Here is a 15,028-nt window from a genome sequence, read left to right on the forward strand (position 1 = left end):
TGTTAGCCGCGTTGCTAACTAGCCTCAACAGTAATGATAGTATCCTAAAGGGAGTCAGCCGCTTGTGCAGTGTCAGATAGAAATGTGCCCCCAAAAATGTCAAACGTATTTGCAGTTTGTGGCGGACGGACGCAGGAAAGTTTATTTACGCGAATGGTGTAGCTGTGTAAAGTATTTAAAGGGTTAGCTTTGTTTTCCGAAATAGGCATATGAGCTACTTATTGTAGGCAGTAAGTGGAGAGTTGACAGTGTGTTCACAGGTTGCAGACTGGAGCATTTATAAACAAAACCACGCTCTCCTTTGAATGGGGCAAGTGGCACTGGGTTTTTAACGCTTGCTTTTAATCCTTTACTACACATGTTTTTTTTTTTTAAATCTTTTTATTTTTAATCAGTCCCTGTCAAATATTTATCAAGTGCTCCACTGAAACCATGTAACACAATTCCAGTTTAAAAACACAAATAACAATTTTAAAGTACATTCACGCTGTTGTTGTATCTCTTCATTATTCTAACAAGAGTCTTTTACTTTTGTTCTCTTTAAAGGAACAGGCCACCGTTTTTACATACTCTGAGATATGTTCTTACCTGAGCGTAGACGAGTTGATGTGTACTTGTCTGTGGAAGAGCTTGGTTGCTTCTAACTTCACCCCTGTTTGGAGCTATAGGAATATGCTGGGAGAGGCCAAATGCTAACAACATCTTGGTCTTTGTGCGTGAATGCGGGCACACAGTTCTTCCATACTGTGATATGTTCTTACCTGAGCTTAGACGAGTTGATACGTACCTGTCTGGTCTTTGTGCGTGTCCGTGGAAGAGCGGGGTCGCTTCCAACTTCACCCCCATTTGGAGCTATTGGAATACATTGGGAGAGGCCAAATGCTGACAACGTCTTATATTTTATATTTGTGCGTGACTGAGGGCACGCATAAATACCAGACAGGTACACATCAGCTCGTCTAAGCTCAGGTAAGATACATATCTCAGTGTGTAAAAACGGTGGCCTGTTCCTTTGAGAACTGCTTAATTTAGCCACAATGTAATATCTCAATAATAGATGTGTTGTTATACATTTGAAGTATGATAATCTACTGACGAGGAGAGTGCAATTGTACTTGTCTTATTTTAAAGTAGAATGTTCACGTTTATGATGGGAACAATTTGCCAAAACTGGAGTACTCTCACCCTATGTGTGTTTTTTTTTGCAATCCATATGTAATTTTGTTTCAAGATTTTAGATTATTGTACAATGTTTCAGTCAAAGTTGATGATTAATCTTCTAACCTGGATTGCATTGGTGTAAAAATCAACCACTGCTTTGCTTCCACATGTACACACTCCAAGCATATCACAAATTGTGTCAGGACATAGACACCTCGATGTATTCATCATAAACCACTAAACGGGCGGGCTGCACCAAATTCAAGGCATTGTTTTTTTTTTAGAGGTAGCCTGTTTAAAGCACTCCTTTTTGTAAAGTGGCAAGGCAACTATGCACAACGTTTTCTAACACGCTTTGTATGAAGCAGAAAAGATCAATGATACAAACTCCCTCTCGTATGGCTGTAAAATAAGGTCTGGGAAGAATATTTTCAGAAAGTATTATCAGCGCAAGAGATACAGTTTACTCCTCACTCAGAACAAACGCATCAATGTGTCCTTTGTCTACTTTTTAAAGCAAACTCCCTGCACACCAAATATCTTTAACAATTCATCTTTTCAGTCCTGTTGCACTTTTCACTTGTATTGCTACTTTAAAACATTGATTCAGCAAACACTTGATGAATTATCCTCATCCTTCTCCTAAACAGTTGAACTTCCTGACCTTTGGCTCTTTCCGTTTTGGATAACAAGCTCCATTTACATCTATAGCTGTCACGGTCACATGGCGCTCAGCAAGGCGAATATCGTGGGATACAAATATTGTTTTTTTCCCCCCTTTTTTGCATTTGGCATTACAGATTAAACACTTATGATTATCAAGTACTTACTGTGTCCAGATTTTAATTGTTTACTTGCACAGCTGCTCCCTTTTTGTTGTGTTGATTTTATATACAGTGTAGGATAAACCTGTGGATAATCACTCACAAGTATAGATAAAAACTGTAATTTCTGACATCCTTAGTTAGAGCAGTATAAAGTTTTTTTGTTTCTGCCTGCTGCTACTAACTCCAATTTCAGGAACGTTAACTTTTTAAGCGATGGACTGGACGGAAAATAAGAATCACATGCATTTCATTACACGTTTGTAGAGGTCTTAGCCACAGAATTTTTCTATATTTTCTTATCATTGGACTGTATTTTGCCTAAATAATTGCATCTCTATTCTTATTCGCTTCCCCAATTGCGCATTGTTTGTATCTTCTACAACCACATTTACCGAACGGAACACCAAACTATCCCTTTAACGGCGGTTGGAGGAAGTCATTGATAAGACGCTGTGTGCTGCTATTCGAGTCAGAGGCAGATAGCGGCAGTAGCAACAGCTTGATTGTGCTGCCCTGTTTTTTGCGATTTTGTCTGTAAAACATTAACATTTGTTTTTTTTTCTTCTGTCCTCCAGGTCTCTGAGAAGAATCAATGGGGTGAACTGGGCGAGGAGTTTAATTTTCCCCGGAGTTGTTCGAACGCAGCCTTTGCTTTAAAACAGTACTACCTTCGGTGAGTAGAAGTAACAGCTTCCTGGTCTCTCCTCCTGCAGGTGGAAGCATGTGGGCAGTGTTTACAAATGTGTAGCGGTGCTGTTGGCGCGAGCCTGCACTCTGCATCTGACCAGCGAGACGTGACTCAAGGAAGATTGTGGATTTATGTTGTCATTGTTTTATTTTTTTATCATTGCCAAGGAGACATTGTCCTAGGAATTGCATTGCACCGGCTAAGGCTGCACATTTTTGCAGGAGTTATCACATTTTTCCTTCCTTTTTTTTTATTGTGATTGCAACATTAAAGCTTCGTGTTTAAGATCTAATTGACCGCACACATTTGTACAAAGATCTCAGGAGCGTTTTGAGAAACATACATTTGCTTAACGAACACAAGATTCACATGCGTATCTTTGTTGCCATGTTAAACCACAGGGTTAGCAGATTTCTTTATGGACACTTGTTACTAGGGCTGCAACTAACGATTATTTTGTAATCGATTAAATCTATCGACTATTTTTGCAATTAATCGATAAATCGCTTGGCTCTGAATGGTGCAGTAACATTATATTTTTTCAAAAAAATTTTTATCACATAACACTAAAGTGGCGCCGCTTGAGGACATGTTGATGGAGTAAACTTAAAGTAAATGTTTGTTGGAGGCTCTTAGTTAGGGCTGAAACAACTAACCGATTAATCAACAACTAAACTAATTACTAAAATAGTTGTCAACTATTTCATTAATCGATTAATCATTTTCTAGTAAACAAAGACTAAAATAGAGCAAATAGACATGGCAATTATGTATTTTGGATGAAAACCTACTTTGTTTTTCATTTCATTTTTCATTTATTTATTCATTTGAGCAGAAAAAGTATGCCAACATTTACAGAAAGAAAAAATACAAAACAAGACTTTGTGCTCAAAAGGAGTAGGAAGAAGTTCAAAGAACTTATAGTAAACCTACCCCTTATCTCTCATTCAAGTAATCATCACATTAATTTTCCGCTATACTCATGCAGGAAACAGATGCATGAGTCTGGGCTTACATGTTGATATACATTGTTTATGATCGTACAAAATGTCAAAGAATTTCATCATTTACAGTCTACCAAAAAATAAAAAAAAAGGATTTATCATTTACAGTTAAATAAATAAATACACCATATTGTATATAAGAGTTATGCCAAGGCACATCTCTCTTTCGTTCTGATCACACAAAAATATATATAATATCGCTCAGCCCTGTTTTTAAAGTTAGGCTCTGCAGTGTTTTGTACATTGTGAATTTCATAAATATCTGTCTTTGCCTCGTCCAATCAGAAGCAGAATTAGCCCAAAGAGCCTCCTTTAAATGTTTACTTTAAGTTTACTCCATCAATATGTCCTCAAGCGGCGCCACTTTAGCTTTATGTGGTCAAAAAATTGAAAAATACCATTTCCATGCACCTTTCACAGCCAAGCGATTAATCGTAAAAATAATCGTGGATTAATCGATTATCAAAATAATCCTTTGTGCTAATTCTGCTTCTGATTGGATGAGACACAGACAGATATTCATGAAATGTACAATGTACAAAACACTACATACCCTAGCTATAAAAACAAAGTAGGTTTTCATAAAAAATGCTAAATTTTTATGTAATGTTTGCTCTATTTGAGTCTGTGGGAACGAGAAAACGATTAATCGATTACTATAATTGTCGACTATTTCAATAATGGATTAGTCGTTTCAGCCCTACTTGTCATCGGATCTATTGGAACTATTGACCCTCTATGCAATGGTTTGCTGCTAATTTCATGGGTAGCACATAAAAAAACTTGATATGTCAGTGGCTGTGAGTATAATGAGCCGCCTGTGTCTCCAGCTGTCCCATCACTGACACCTGCCTGCGAACAAAAGCACATCGTTTGCCGCAAACAAGCCATTAAATCTCATTACACTTTTCCTTTTTTTCCTTCTTATATTCTTGCAATTTGGTCACGCATTACAAATCACCGGACAAGTGTCTCTTTTCTAAGCTGAGTAAATCTCTCACTCTATCGCACAGGTGTTTGAGAACTCCCTAAAGCAACATGTTAAGCCAAGATCCCCCATATTCCAGCGCTGCTGCCGGTCAAGCTAATGTATTCTGTATTATTTAGTATTGCAGCAAAATGTCACTGCCATTTTGTTCTCAGGTTTATTTATATGTTCGCGAGACATGAAGCCTGTGGAGCCATCATGTCCTCCTAATAATAAGAAAACACCGCTTCTCTGTGCCTTTCTGAGACACTCTATTCAATCGCAATGAGGAGGAGACGGTTTCTCTTTGACCAAAAGCATTTTTTCCCTTTCATTCTCTCCAGTTGTCGGTTAATGGCATAGCTGTTTGTCTCTAGGTGAAAAGCGAATGCTCTTCAGTTGGTGTTTGTTTTGAAGTAGTAGTGACTCATAGCAGGAGTTAGAAATGTTGTCTTGCAGGTGAATGACCTTCTGATTTTTTATAAAGAGAGCTTGTGGGACTCTGAATGCAAGGTGTTAAGGCCACAGCTGGATTTTGAAAGTAATTTGGAGCGGTGTTATTTTCTTTGCGATTAATTTTAAAGCCTTTTGAGCCAACCGAAAAGGTGAAAAAAAAAGTTTTGGCTTGGTTTTAGTCCACAGAATCTCATGCAATTAATTCATACCACATTAAGTCAACCTCACAAAATTGCATGGTGTACGTCTTCAAGATTATACCTTCTCCCACATGTTCAGAGGTCAGACTTCAGCCTTGATGTCTGGCGATTGAAAAGACATAATTATCAAAGTGTTTCGTTTGTAGCTTGTTTTTTGTGTCATTGAAGCAGTACTAAGTAACTTGTTTACCTTTGATAAATCCTTTTCTTAATCCCTCTGGAGGTAATACAAGTTCATGGGATGAGTGGAGGGTCTTTCATCTCCCCCTGGTGTCTCTGGCCAGAAAAACACAATTGCAACTTTGCATGCACCGGGTACGAGCCACCAATACACACTAATGGAATCACGAAGAAGGAGCTAACAGGCTAATAGGCAAAGCTAACTGCGGGCTTGCAACACTTACAGTATTTACAGCCAAGTTTGAGTAAAAAAAATGATCTCCATTGTGTATTTGCCTGTACAATATCCCCCTCTCCCTTTGTCATTTCTGTCAGTGTAGTATTTACTGTCATGGACGATTAATAAGTAAAGAATCACAACATGCTATGACACCTGCAGTGCCGCTTTTGGCCTCTCGGGGCATGAGTTACTTAGTATTGCTTTGCGTTTTGAGTTTTTCCTGGCAAAAAGATATCACTTGTTTGGATGTCCATCGTTTCCCGATCATTTTAAGTCACTAGCGTTTGATATTCTCAGTGTTTAAGTGTCAATTTGCAATTCGGACAGTATTTTCAAACGCAATTGTACAGGCGACTTTCACTGGCAGGGTTTTAGCGCCAGAGGTCAGACCAGCACAAAAGGCTTCGACACACTTCTCTCAATAGAAACGAATGCTTTAGTCGTATGGAAGAAGAATTGAACTGGCAAAGTGGCCAGAGTGAAATAAAATGACCACTCGGCTGTGCATTTCCCTATGCAGCTGGACAGAAAGTTTCATCGCAAATCTAATCGAAATCACAATCTTAACAATGAACCTAAGAATATGTTCCCATGGAGTTGGAAGCGACCAAGCTGTTCCACGTTTTCCCTATTTAAATATGGTTACATGAGCCTGTACACAATCCAAGTATAGTCACACAAAATTACACATGTCGATTTTCTAATTGGATAAAAAGGGGAACGATACGACTATATTACAAGGCGTGTTATCGAATATCGCATCAACTCGTCTAAGGTGAGAAGATATTTCAGTATTTAAAAATGGCCGCCTATTCCTCTTAACACTGAACATAATAATCTTATGTTCCTATAGCATCTGCCGCTAGTTGCTTGTAGAGATGTGATTGTACATTAAAATCTACTAGTCTTCCCGATTTGTCACCAGTTTGTTGGTTTTATCGCAAAACACAGAATATGCCACTTATTTCCCAAGATCCATTTTCCATTATAACTCTTAATAGTTGTTTCTTTTAATGCGAACTTGACTATTTGTCCAACCAAAGCAAAGAAAGAATCCGTGTCTGTGTCAAGGCTCGTGTGATTTAAAGTCACCGACACACAAAGGGCGATGTGCCGTCGTGTGGGGATGATTTTCAGGTATAGAGCGACGAGTGGGAGGCAGACAAACGCTACAAACACATAAATCAAATCATAGACACGGCTTTTAACGGGTGGAGAAGTGCTGAATAAAGTATTCTTGTCAAGGATCTCAGAGTTTGCCTTTTAATATTGTTTTTTTACAATCTTAGTCACTTCACACCCTTCTTTATAGACTCTGCATAATGAACGGCAGGGCACGAGTGGGACATATGGACTAAAAGTCATGTCCCGATATATTTTGGTTGAATATCGACATACGATATATATCCCGATGTTTTTTCCGCAAAGTGAGAGCTATGAAGTGAAATGTTACGTCAAAGTCAAAGCCAAATACGAGTAGTTGTATTGAAAACTCACTATAAAATGTAAACATAAACACTGTATAACAAAGCTCTGTAAGGTAGCTCTGTAAACACTATAGCAAATGCATGTATGTGATTTTCATTCTGCTGCGTTTATCTGAGTGTCCTGGTTCTCTGGGTTGGAATGGATGGACCAAAAAACAAGTTTCCATCTTCATTATTGTATTTTTTAAGAATTTTTTTGTTCCCAAATTCATCCATTTTTATCTGGTCCTCTCGTGATGCTTTTCTTTCATTTTATTAGACATGACACAGTGTGATATAAAAGAACACGACTCAAATGTGTCATGTATTGTCATGTTTTGATGAAGTTCTTTTTATCGGGTGCATTATCTCGGGTAAAAATCATCCGCCGTTAGTGATGGTGTTTTGAATTTGAGCGATGGTGTTCTAGGGTTTAATAAAATTAGCCTAGAAAATGAAATGATAGATAAAAGATAACAATATAAAGTGCTCAGTTTAAAGCAGTACTAAGTAACTCTTCCCCCGAGAGGCCATAAGTACAACTGCAGGTGTCGTAGCAAGTTGCGTTTTTTTAACGTATTAATTGTCTTGGAGAGTAAATACTACGCGAAGGCAAAGGGAGAGAGGGATGTTGTACATCCAATTATACAATGGAAATAATTTTTTTCACTCAAACTTGGCTGTAAATACTGTTTAAAGTGACGCTAGCCCGCAGTTAGCTTTGCCCGTTAGCATGTAAACATGTTTTTTTGGCCAAAGACACCGGGGGGAGATGAAAGACCTTCCAATCATCCCATAAACACTTGTACTACGAAAAGGATTTATTAATAGTACTGCTTTATGAATAAGAAACTTTTTTTATTTTTTAAATAGGCTTGATAATGTTTCTTTTTGTTAACTTAATAGCTTATCTGAATTTGAAATATCCCGATATACACAATATGGTCTAATTCCATATCTCATTTAAAAATATATCGATATATCGCCCATCCCTAGCCACGAGCAGTAAACACCTGCTCTCGTCTATATTGTTGTATTTGTCTATTGAGCTACTATCTGTTGGCGATATTTGAATTATCATTGTCCTGCTGTGGCTGCAGGTGTCAAAACCAAGCTCTCATGTGACCTCTGCTGCCTTATAAGCAAATGAGCCATTACACGCACAGCCGAGCACTATAGGTTACTGTATTTCTCGTCTGCACTGCCTTCTGCTGTTTATAACCCCCATAAGACGATGATGCTGGAGTGTGGAGGTCTAAACTAGTGGTTATAGCTGTTGTTGTGGTAGGTTTCTTAAGGAATTGCAGCATTCACAGTTACTTAAGCACCGTCCAAATTGCGATTCCAAATAGATCTGGAATAAATCTCGCGGCTCTTGTTCTATCACCGTTTTTTAATCACGTCCACAAGTATGCAGCTCTCAGGGCGCAAATTGGGTTACTACACGCCTCTACAGTTTCTCGCTCGTGACTCCCATTTAAAGATTTAAAATTGGCCTGACCTCAAATATTGGCGCGCTCTGGAGAAGTCGACTTGTGAATTTGAGCATGACATACTGAGGGGAGGTCAAAAGTTTAGCAGCGCCGCTCCCACTCGGTTTGATATTGAGAGGTTTGTGTTTTTAGTTCACCGAGGGGATTGAACCAAAATAGAACAAAGGTGAGCGTTTAACTGCGAGAAATCATGGAAGTTTATAAATAAGTAATGAGCCAAGCAGTTCGCGCAGGCTTGTTGTATGAAAAGTAACATCTTTGTGAAGAGTTAATCCGGCTTTTTTTTGGACTTTCTCTTGACTTTTCCTCCTGACCACCGTTTTTCCATGCTGAGATGTGTTTTTACCTGAGCTTAGACAAGTTGATGCGTAACTGTCTGGTCTGTACGTGTGCACTCAGTCCGGCAAAAACACTGTGAACATAGCATTTAGCCTCTCATCTTCTCTATGGGGCCAAACGGGGGTGAAGTTAGAAGCGACATGTCGATTTTTTTAAAGTGGATAAAAAGGGGTACTATATTGTAAGGCGTAATAACACCTTAGGGGCCCTTCTTTCTGCGTGGTGTTATTACGTCTTACAATATAGCACCCCTTTTTATCTGCTTAAAAAAATCAACATGTTTAATTTTATAATAGTCAAGTAACCGTATTTAAATAGGGAAAGCGTGGAAGAGCTTGGTCGCTTCTAACTTCTTTCCTGTTTGGTCCCACAGAGGAGAGGAGGAGAGGCTAAATGCTAACAACATGTTCGGTGTTTCTGTGTGACTGAGCGCACGCGTAAAGACCAGATAGTTACGCATCAACTCGTCGAAGCTCAGGAAAAAACATATCTCAGTATGGAAAAGCAGTGGCCTGTGCCTTTAACCATCAAAACGTTTATTTAGTGGACGAACATTTGCCATATTTCAGACTAGGGCTGAAAGATGTATCGTTGTCGTATCGATATCGAGATGTGAACATTCAAGATATTAAATTTCGACCGTAGTGCAGCGGTTAGCGCTCTCACTTCACAGCTAGAAGGTCCGGGTTCGATTCCCACCAGGGACGGGGTCTTTCTGTGTGGAGTTTGCATGTTCTCCCCGTGTTTGCGTAGGTTTCCCCACCACTAAAAAACATGTACAATAGGCCAGGATGAATGAGAGTGTGTTTGAGAGTGCGCATGGGGGACGACGGATGGAAATTAGCCCAAGTCTACAATCCGGTGTGGCTTGTTTACATGCACGAAACCCATATATGTTCATTAACATGCACTGTCCCGACCAAATAAACCGATAAATAAAAAAAAGAAATAAACAATATAGATTTTCTTCAATAAAACTGCACTCTTTTGTATTATGATTTTACTTTTCTGAAAAATGCTTTGTTTTCACCTAACCCATAGTTATATTGTATCGATATCGAGATGTCTGGCATGAATTTTGTCTATCGTTCAGCCCTATTTCACAGTGACTCACACACATAGATCTTCCATTGGCTCGTCCCAACTCCAAACTCTAAAGTCACATGACGATGATTGTGAATGAACAAAGTAGGGATTGCGATTTCCAGCTCTAATCTTACACTCTGTTAGTTTGGAAATGCAATATCAATCTAAAAACGACTGAAACAAAACAACCAGTACTTTACCTTCCCAGTCCTCCCAGCAAAAATAAGACCCTTTTCTTGCTCCCCTTTGTTGCGCCGCTGTTTCAATAAAGGCTGTAGCAAGAGATCGAAATGTGAAGAAATTGTTTCCTGGATACATCGGACCTCTGGATAACAGCCAGTGAAGATCCAAAGATTACTCAGACGCACTTGCTCCAGGTCTGTTTTCGATCAAAGAACAACATTGTAACTTGGTAAAAAACTACTTGACTTTTTTTTATTTATTTTTTTCTCAAGTTCTACCTGTTTTAAAGTAGTGGGTGATTTCCTGACACACCACCTGCCAGGAGCGTTGTGCGACGTGCCGTGTGCTGGCCCGGTGCCAGGCACTCGGTTAGAGCTGCAGGATATGAATAAAAATAGCAAATTATATTCAATAACAGTTTTGACTTCTGCGATATGTTACGAAACCATTTCAGCGCCGTATTTTCCTTTTTAGAATTCAACAAATCGTGAGCGTCGTGTCAAAATGGGTTTTCAGCACTACACCAGAAAACAATTTAGGCCGAAATGGAAGTAAATTAGGAAAATGTGAACGCAGAACATTTGCAGTTGCCATGCGCGTTACGAAGTTGTTTAGGGGGAAAAAAATTATCTCTGTCTGCTGGAAGGGATTTTGTAATATAGTGGATGTTACCTCAGCAATAACAATAATTTGGAGATATTGTGCAGCAAGTATCTGTGCATTAGGTCACTGGGTCAAATGGGGGACATCCAGAGCAACCCGCCTCATGGAGAACATCGACTACAAAGGATTGACTCAGATTTACTCAGATGATCAGAGGTTTTCGGTTAAAACAGGCTTCACAGCTCCTTCTCCTGCTTCTATCGCCCCGGAGCGTGTTTTGCCCTGAGGTAGCGCTTGCTGCGAGCGGTGTCGGATGGTGAGAGGTTAATGCGATCCGAGCGTTCGCCCTCTGAAGCCTAAACGTCTTTTTGTTTCCCGCACCTTTTCTTGATTGTGTTAATTTAGTGTCACTTCTCGGCCAGCGTTTAGTCTTACACCTCGTCATCATTTTGCCACCGGAATTTGAGTCAATCTCGCACCTTCACATGGGAATTTCAAGCACCGTTTTGGGTCATCTGATACCCCGTTAACATCTGGGTGAAGTCTCTCTGTGCTCTGTTGTACATTAGTTGTGCTTCTTCTTGCTTCCCGCTTTTTAATGCACTCATGTGGTTCATTAATACACAAACAAAAAGGTTTCCAAAGTCTTCAGTTCGTATCTCACAACTTAAATATTCCACTGAAAGTTGTACATTTTGGTTTAGGAGCAATACTGCTTCTGGCTCCTCATCTAGTGCTGTTTTTAAAGATTCCTGTGCTTCTGTAGTTTATGGAAATGTAATCATGTTCAAGTAAAAAACACTTAAGTTATTATCTGGTACTTTGACATTTTTCTGTCCCACCATATACAGTATTTCAAATGCCCTGAAATCCTAAAAATATGTTTTATTTGGTTGCGACAGTGCATGTTAATGACGTGCACTCTCAAACACATCATCTTGGCCTATTGTACATGTTGTGGAAACCAAAGTAATTCGAGGAAACCTACGCAGACACGAGGAGAACAAGCAAACTCCACACAGCGAGGCCCTGTCCAGGTGGGAATTGAACCCAGGACCTTCTAGCTCTGTGTCAGTTAATAAAGTTTGGAAATGATGAGTTCTCCCTCGACAGTTGCAAAGACAAAAAAATATTGTTAATGTTTAGGGCTGTGACAAAGGATCCTATCGCAATACTTTGTGCTGCAATGCCAAGTAATGATACTTCATCAAGTATTGTTACATTTTGTGTTAATGCACTCTTCAATCATTAACACTAGAGGTCGACCAATATGGGTTTTTCTTAGGCCGATGCAGAGTTTTAGGGATTTTTATACGAGCAATCGCTGTTATTGTTTACTTCCGCAATTTTCGCCGGATGTTTTGGTGAATGGTAGGCAACAGCTGATGCATACAGGCCTCTAACTCGGTTTTATAAAATGATAGATCTGTTACAGCGCAAGAGAAGCAATGCCCTGTTTATGGACATTGTTTTTGCTGATTATAGGATTTTAATAAAATGTTTGTCAAATATGAAAATGTAAAATGCCTACCACGGCCAACGGATGTGACGACATCGCGATCGCTCGTATTGGCAGATGCCGATATGCTCGGCCGATTTTATTTTATTACTTATATACTTATTTGATCAGTTTCTGTCCCAGATTTGATTAGTCGCCGTTAGCATTTGTACTGTTGTTAGCCACAGCATATTGTGCGGCAATCAAAACTACAATCGCAGAGGTTAAAACTAATTCGGCATTGAATTCTCCAGGTTCTGTGCTTCAAACGGACACGCAGCATGTCCACATTCACTTTAGTGAAACTAAGTTTAGTCAAACTTGTAGCGAACCAATTTTCATGGCGATGTTTCTCTGTTCCCCTGAGGCTGAGGAAGACTTGATTTAAAGCCTTGACTTCATTCTTTCCAATGCAAAAAACATAAAGTCTGTATCATTGTCAGTGCCAGAGATATCGGTGCTAGATTGGCCGATGGTAGATGGGCCGATGGTAGATGGTGTAAAATCCCAAAATATTGGCCCGATATCATCAACCTCTACTTAACACTTCAGTAAATGTCAAATGGCATTTGGTTTATAAACTTTGGACATGTATCGGATCGGGCTCTGAGTATCGTGACACATATTTGGTCGTGATAAAACTGTATCAATCCTGCCCTAGTAATTTTGCTGTTGGCAAATAGTAAAGGTTAGTTTGCTAGAGCAATAATCTAGCCAACTTGAGTCCTTCACTAAGCCAGTTTGTTTGGGTAAACTAATGGTTAAACTATTATTCCTTTTGGCTGTTGTTTCAAGGTTGACCACAGCACATTCTCTGCTTCTGTTTTCCTCAGCATCATCTTAAACCTGTCAAAAGCCAGATTGATATTACAGTGCAAATAACATTAGCACAGTCATTAGTCAGGGAAGGATCAAGTCGAAGTCGTTTGAGAAGACAGATTTTTATTGGGATGTTTGCTGCTGATTGGATCAAACCGCCTGTGTCTTTAGCAAAACCGCAGCAAAGTTTCGAAACGCTACTAAACAGAAAAGCGGTGAAGAAGATGTACAGTATATGAATGTTATTTGTGTTTGCAAGTCAAGCCCTTGTGTTTATCTTGTTAATTGTTGCCCTTAAATATACAACCTGCCCACTTACAATGCTGGATTTGTAGCATCTACCCATCAAGCCCTTTCAAGATTTATTCATTCATTTATTTTAAGAGCGAGCGACTGATAACCGAGCACGAGGTTACATCATCTTCTTTCACAGTCACCAGCTAATTTCATATCGGCTTTCACACTACATCCATAAATCTCCTGGTTTGCGCGTCGAGGGAGCCCATGCGAGGCCGAAACACACCGTTAACCATTCTATTTGACTAAAAAGTAGAGTGCCCCGAAGTCTGTTTCACCCGTTCGAACCTGAAAGACTTTGCTCTTTCTCGTAACCATAAATCTCCTTCTTTTTTGCTCTTCCTCTTGGCCTCCAGCTGCAGCCTCCTCCTATCCACAATCCAGCACTGTCCCTCTGCACATTTATCAAACCATTTCAGTCGGACAGATTTTGCTTTATGCCTGAAACCGCTGAGGGTAAACGGCAAAGCAGTGCCTATGATCAGACATGAGGGACTTTGACATGAGACTCTTTATTACTCTTGAGCTAATGCTACCTTTTTGACACATTGCCTGAGCTTTTAACTGTATCCCCTTTAGTTTTTTGTAAATAATGCTTTACAAAAGTTGCATTTGAAGTGATTTTATGTGTGACTTAACCAGCCGAAGAGGAGCATTGGCCACCACTGATAGCTTAATCTCCCTCCCTCAGATCAGCCCCGGCCTTTTTGTGCAGCTTTTTAGCGTTTGACAGAAATGCTTAAAAGATGTTTTTCCATGAATGGGGAAGTGAATTGAAGACGCACTCGGGCCGCGGCAAATGTGGGTCGAAATGGTTTGGCTCATGGCTATAAGGGGAAGATGGACCAGAGAGTGTAGTGTAAGATAAGCTCGTGGAGTTGCCTTTTTTGTGGTTAAAGGGATATTTCTGGATTTTTGACATAGGGCCTCATTTCCTAGTTATCCAGAGAGTTGTTGATTTCTGGAGATATTTTTTTTCTAATTCTTGCAGTTTTTTTATTTGAAGAGTTTCGTGGCGCTAGGCTTGTGCTAGGCTAGCACATTTCTATGGTATCAGCTAGCCTGCATTAAAAACAGTCTGACTCCACAGTGCACCTGAGGCAAATCACTTACAACGATATAAATGTGTCGATAGAATAATTTTTGGAATATAACTGACCTTGCATCACATGAATGATCGCATTTTGAGGGACTATTTTTCTAGCAGATCACTCCGCCGCTGCGTAGCTTATACAACCACGAAGCTGATGCTGCTCAAATATAAGTTTTTTTAAATGCAAAATGGTTAAAATTATTCTATCGACACAGACATTTATATGGTTAGTCTCAGGGGCGGACTGGCCATATGTCCGTTCGGGAAGAGCACAGAAGGGCCACTGGCTCTAGGGCCACCGGTCTGGCCTCTCACTTTACCTTACCCTTATCCCGGGCATAACCGAGCTTTACCCAAATCTAAAAGCATAAAAGAAAAGCATCCAAAAACAAAAATGTGCTGGAAAAACAACAAAATGTGACAAAAAAATGACGACAAAGCAAGGAAA

The 15,028-nt window shown here is 39.6% G+C and overlaps 1 protein-coding gene across 2 annotated transcripts in view; it reads left to right on the top strand.

Annotated features, from left to right (window-relative positions):
* arid2 (AT-rich interactive domain 2) overlaps nucleotides 1-15,028 on the top strand; it is a 54,053-nt gene that overhangs the window by 1,283 nt on the left and 37,742 nt on the right. For both annotated transcript variants that reach the window (XM_079552371.1, XM_079552372.1), the window contains exon 3: nucleotides 2,564-2,661. In XM_079552371.1, the coding sequence (XP_079408497.1) occupies nucleotides 2,564-2,661 (98 nt within the window). The remainder of the gene's footprint in view (nucleotides 1-2,563; nucleotides 2,662-15,028) is intronic.

Source organism: Gobius niger (assembly GCF_951799975.1).
Source record: "Gobius niger genome assembly, chromosome: 2".
NCBI lineage: Eukaryota > Metazoa > Chordata > Actinopteri > Gobiiformes > Gobiidae > Gobius > Gobius niger.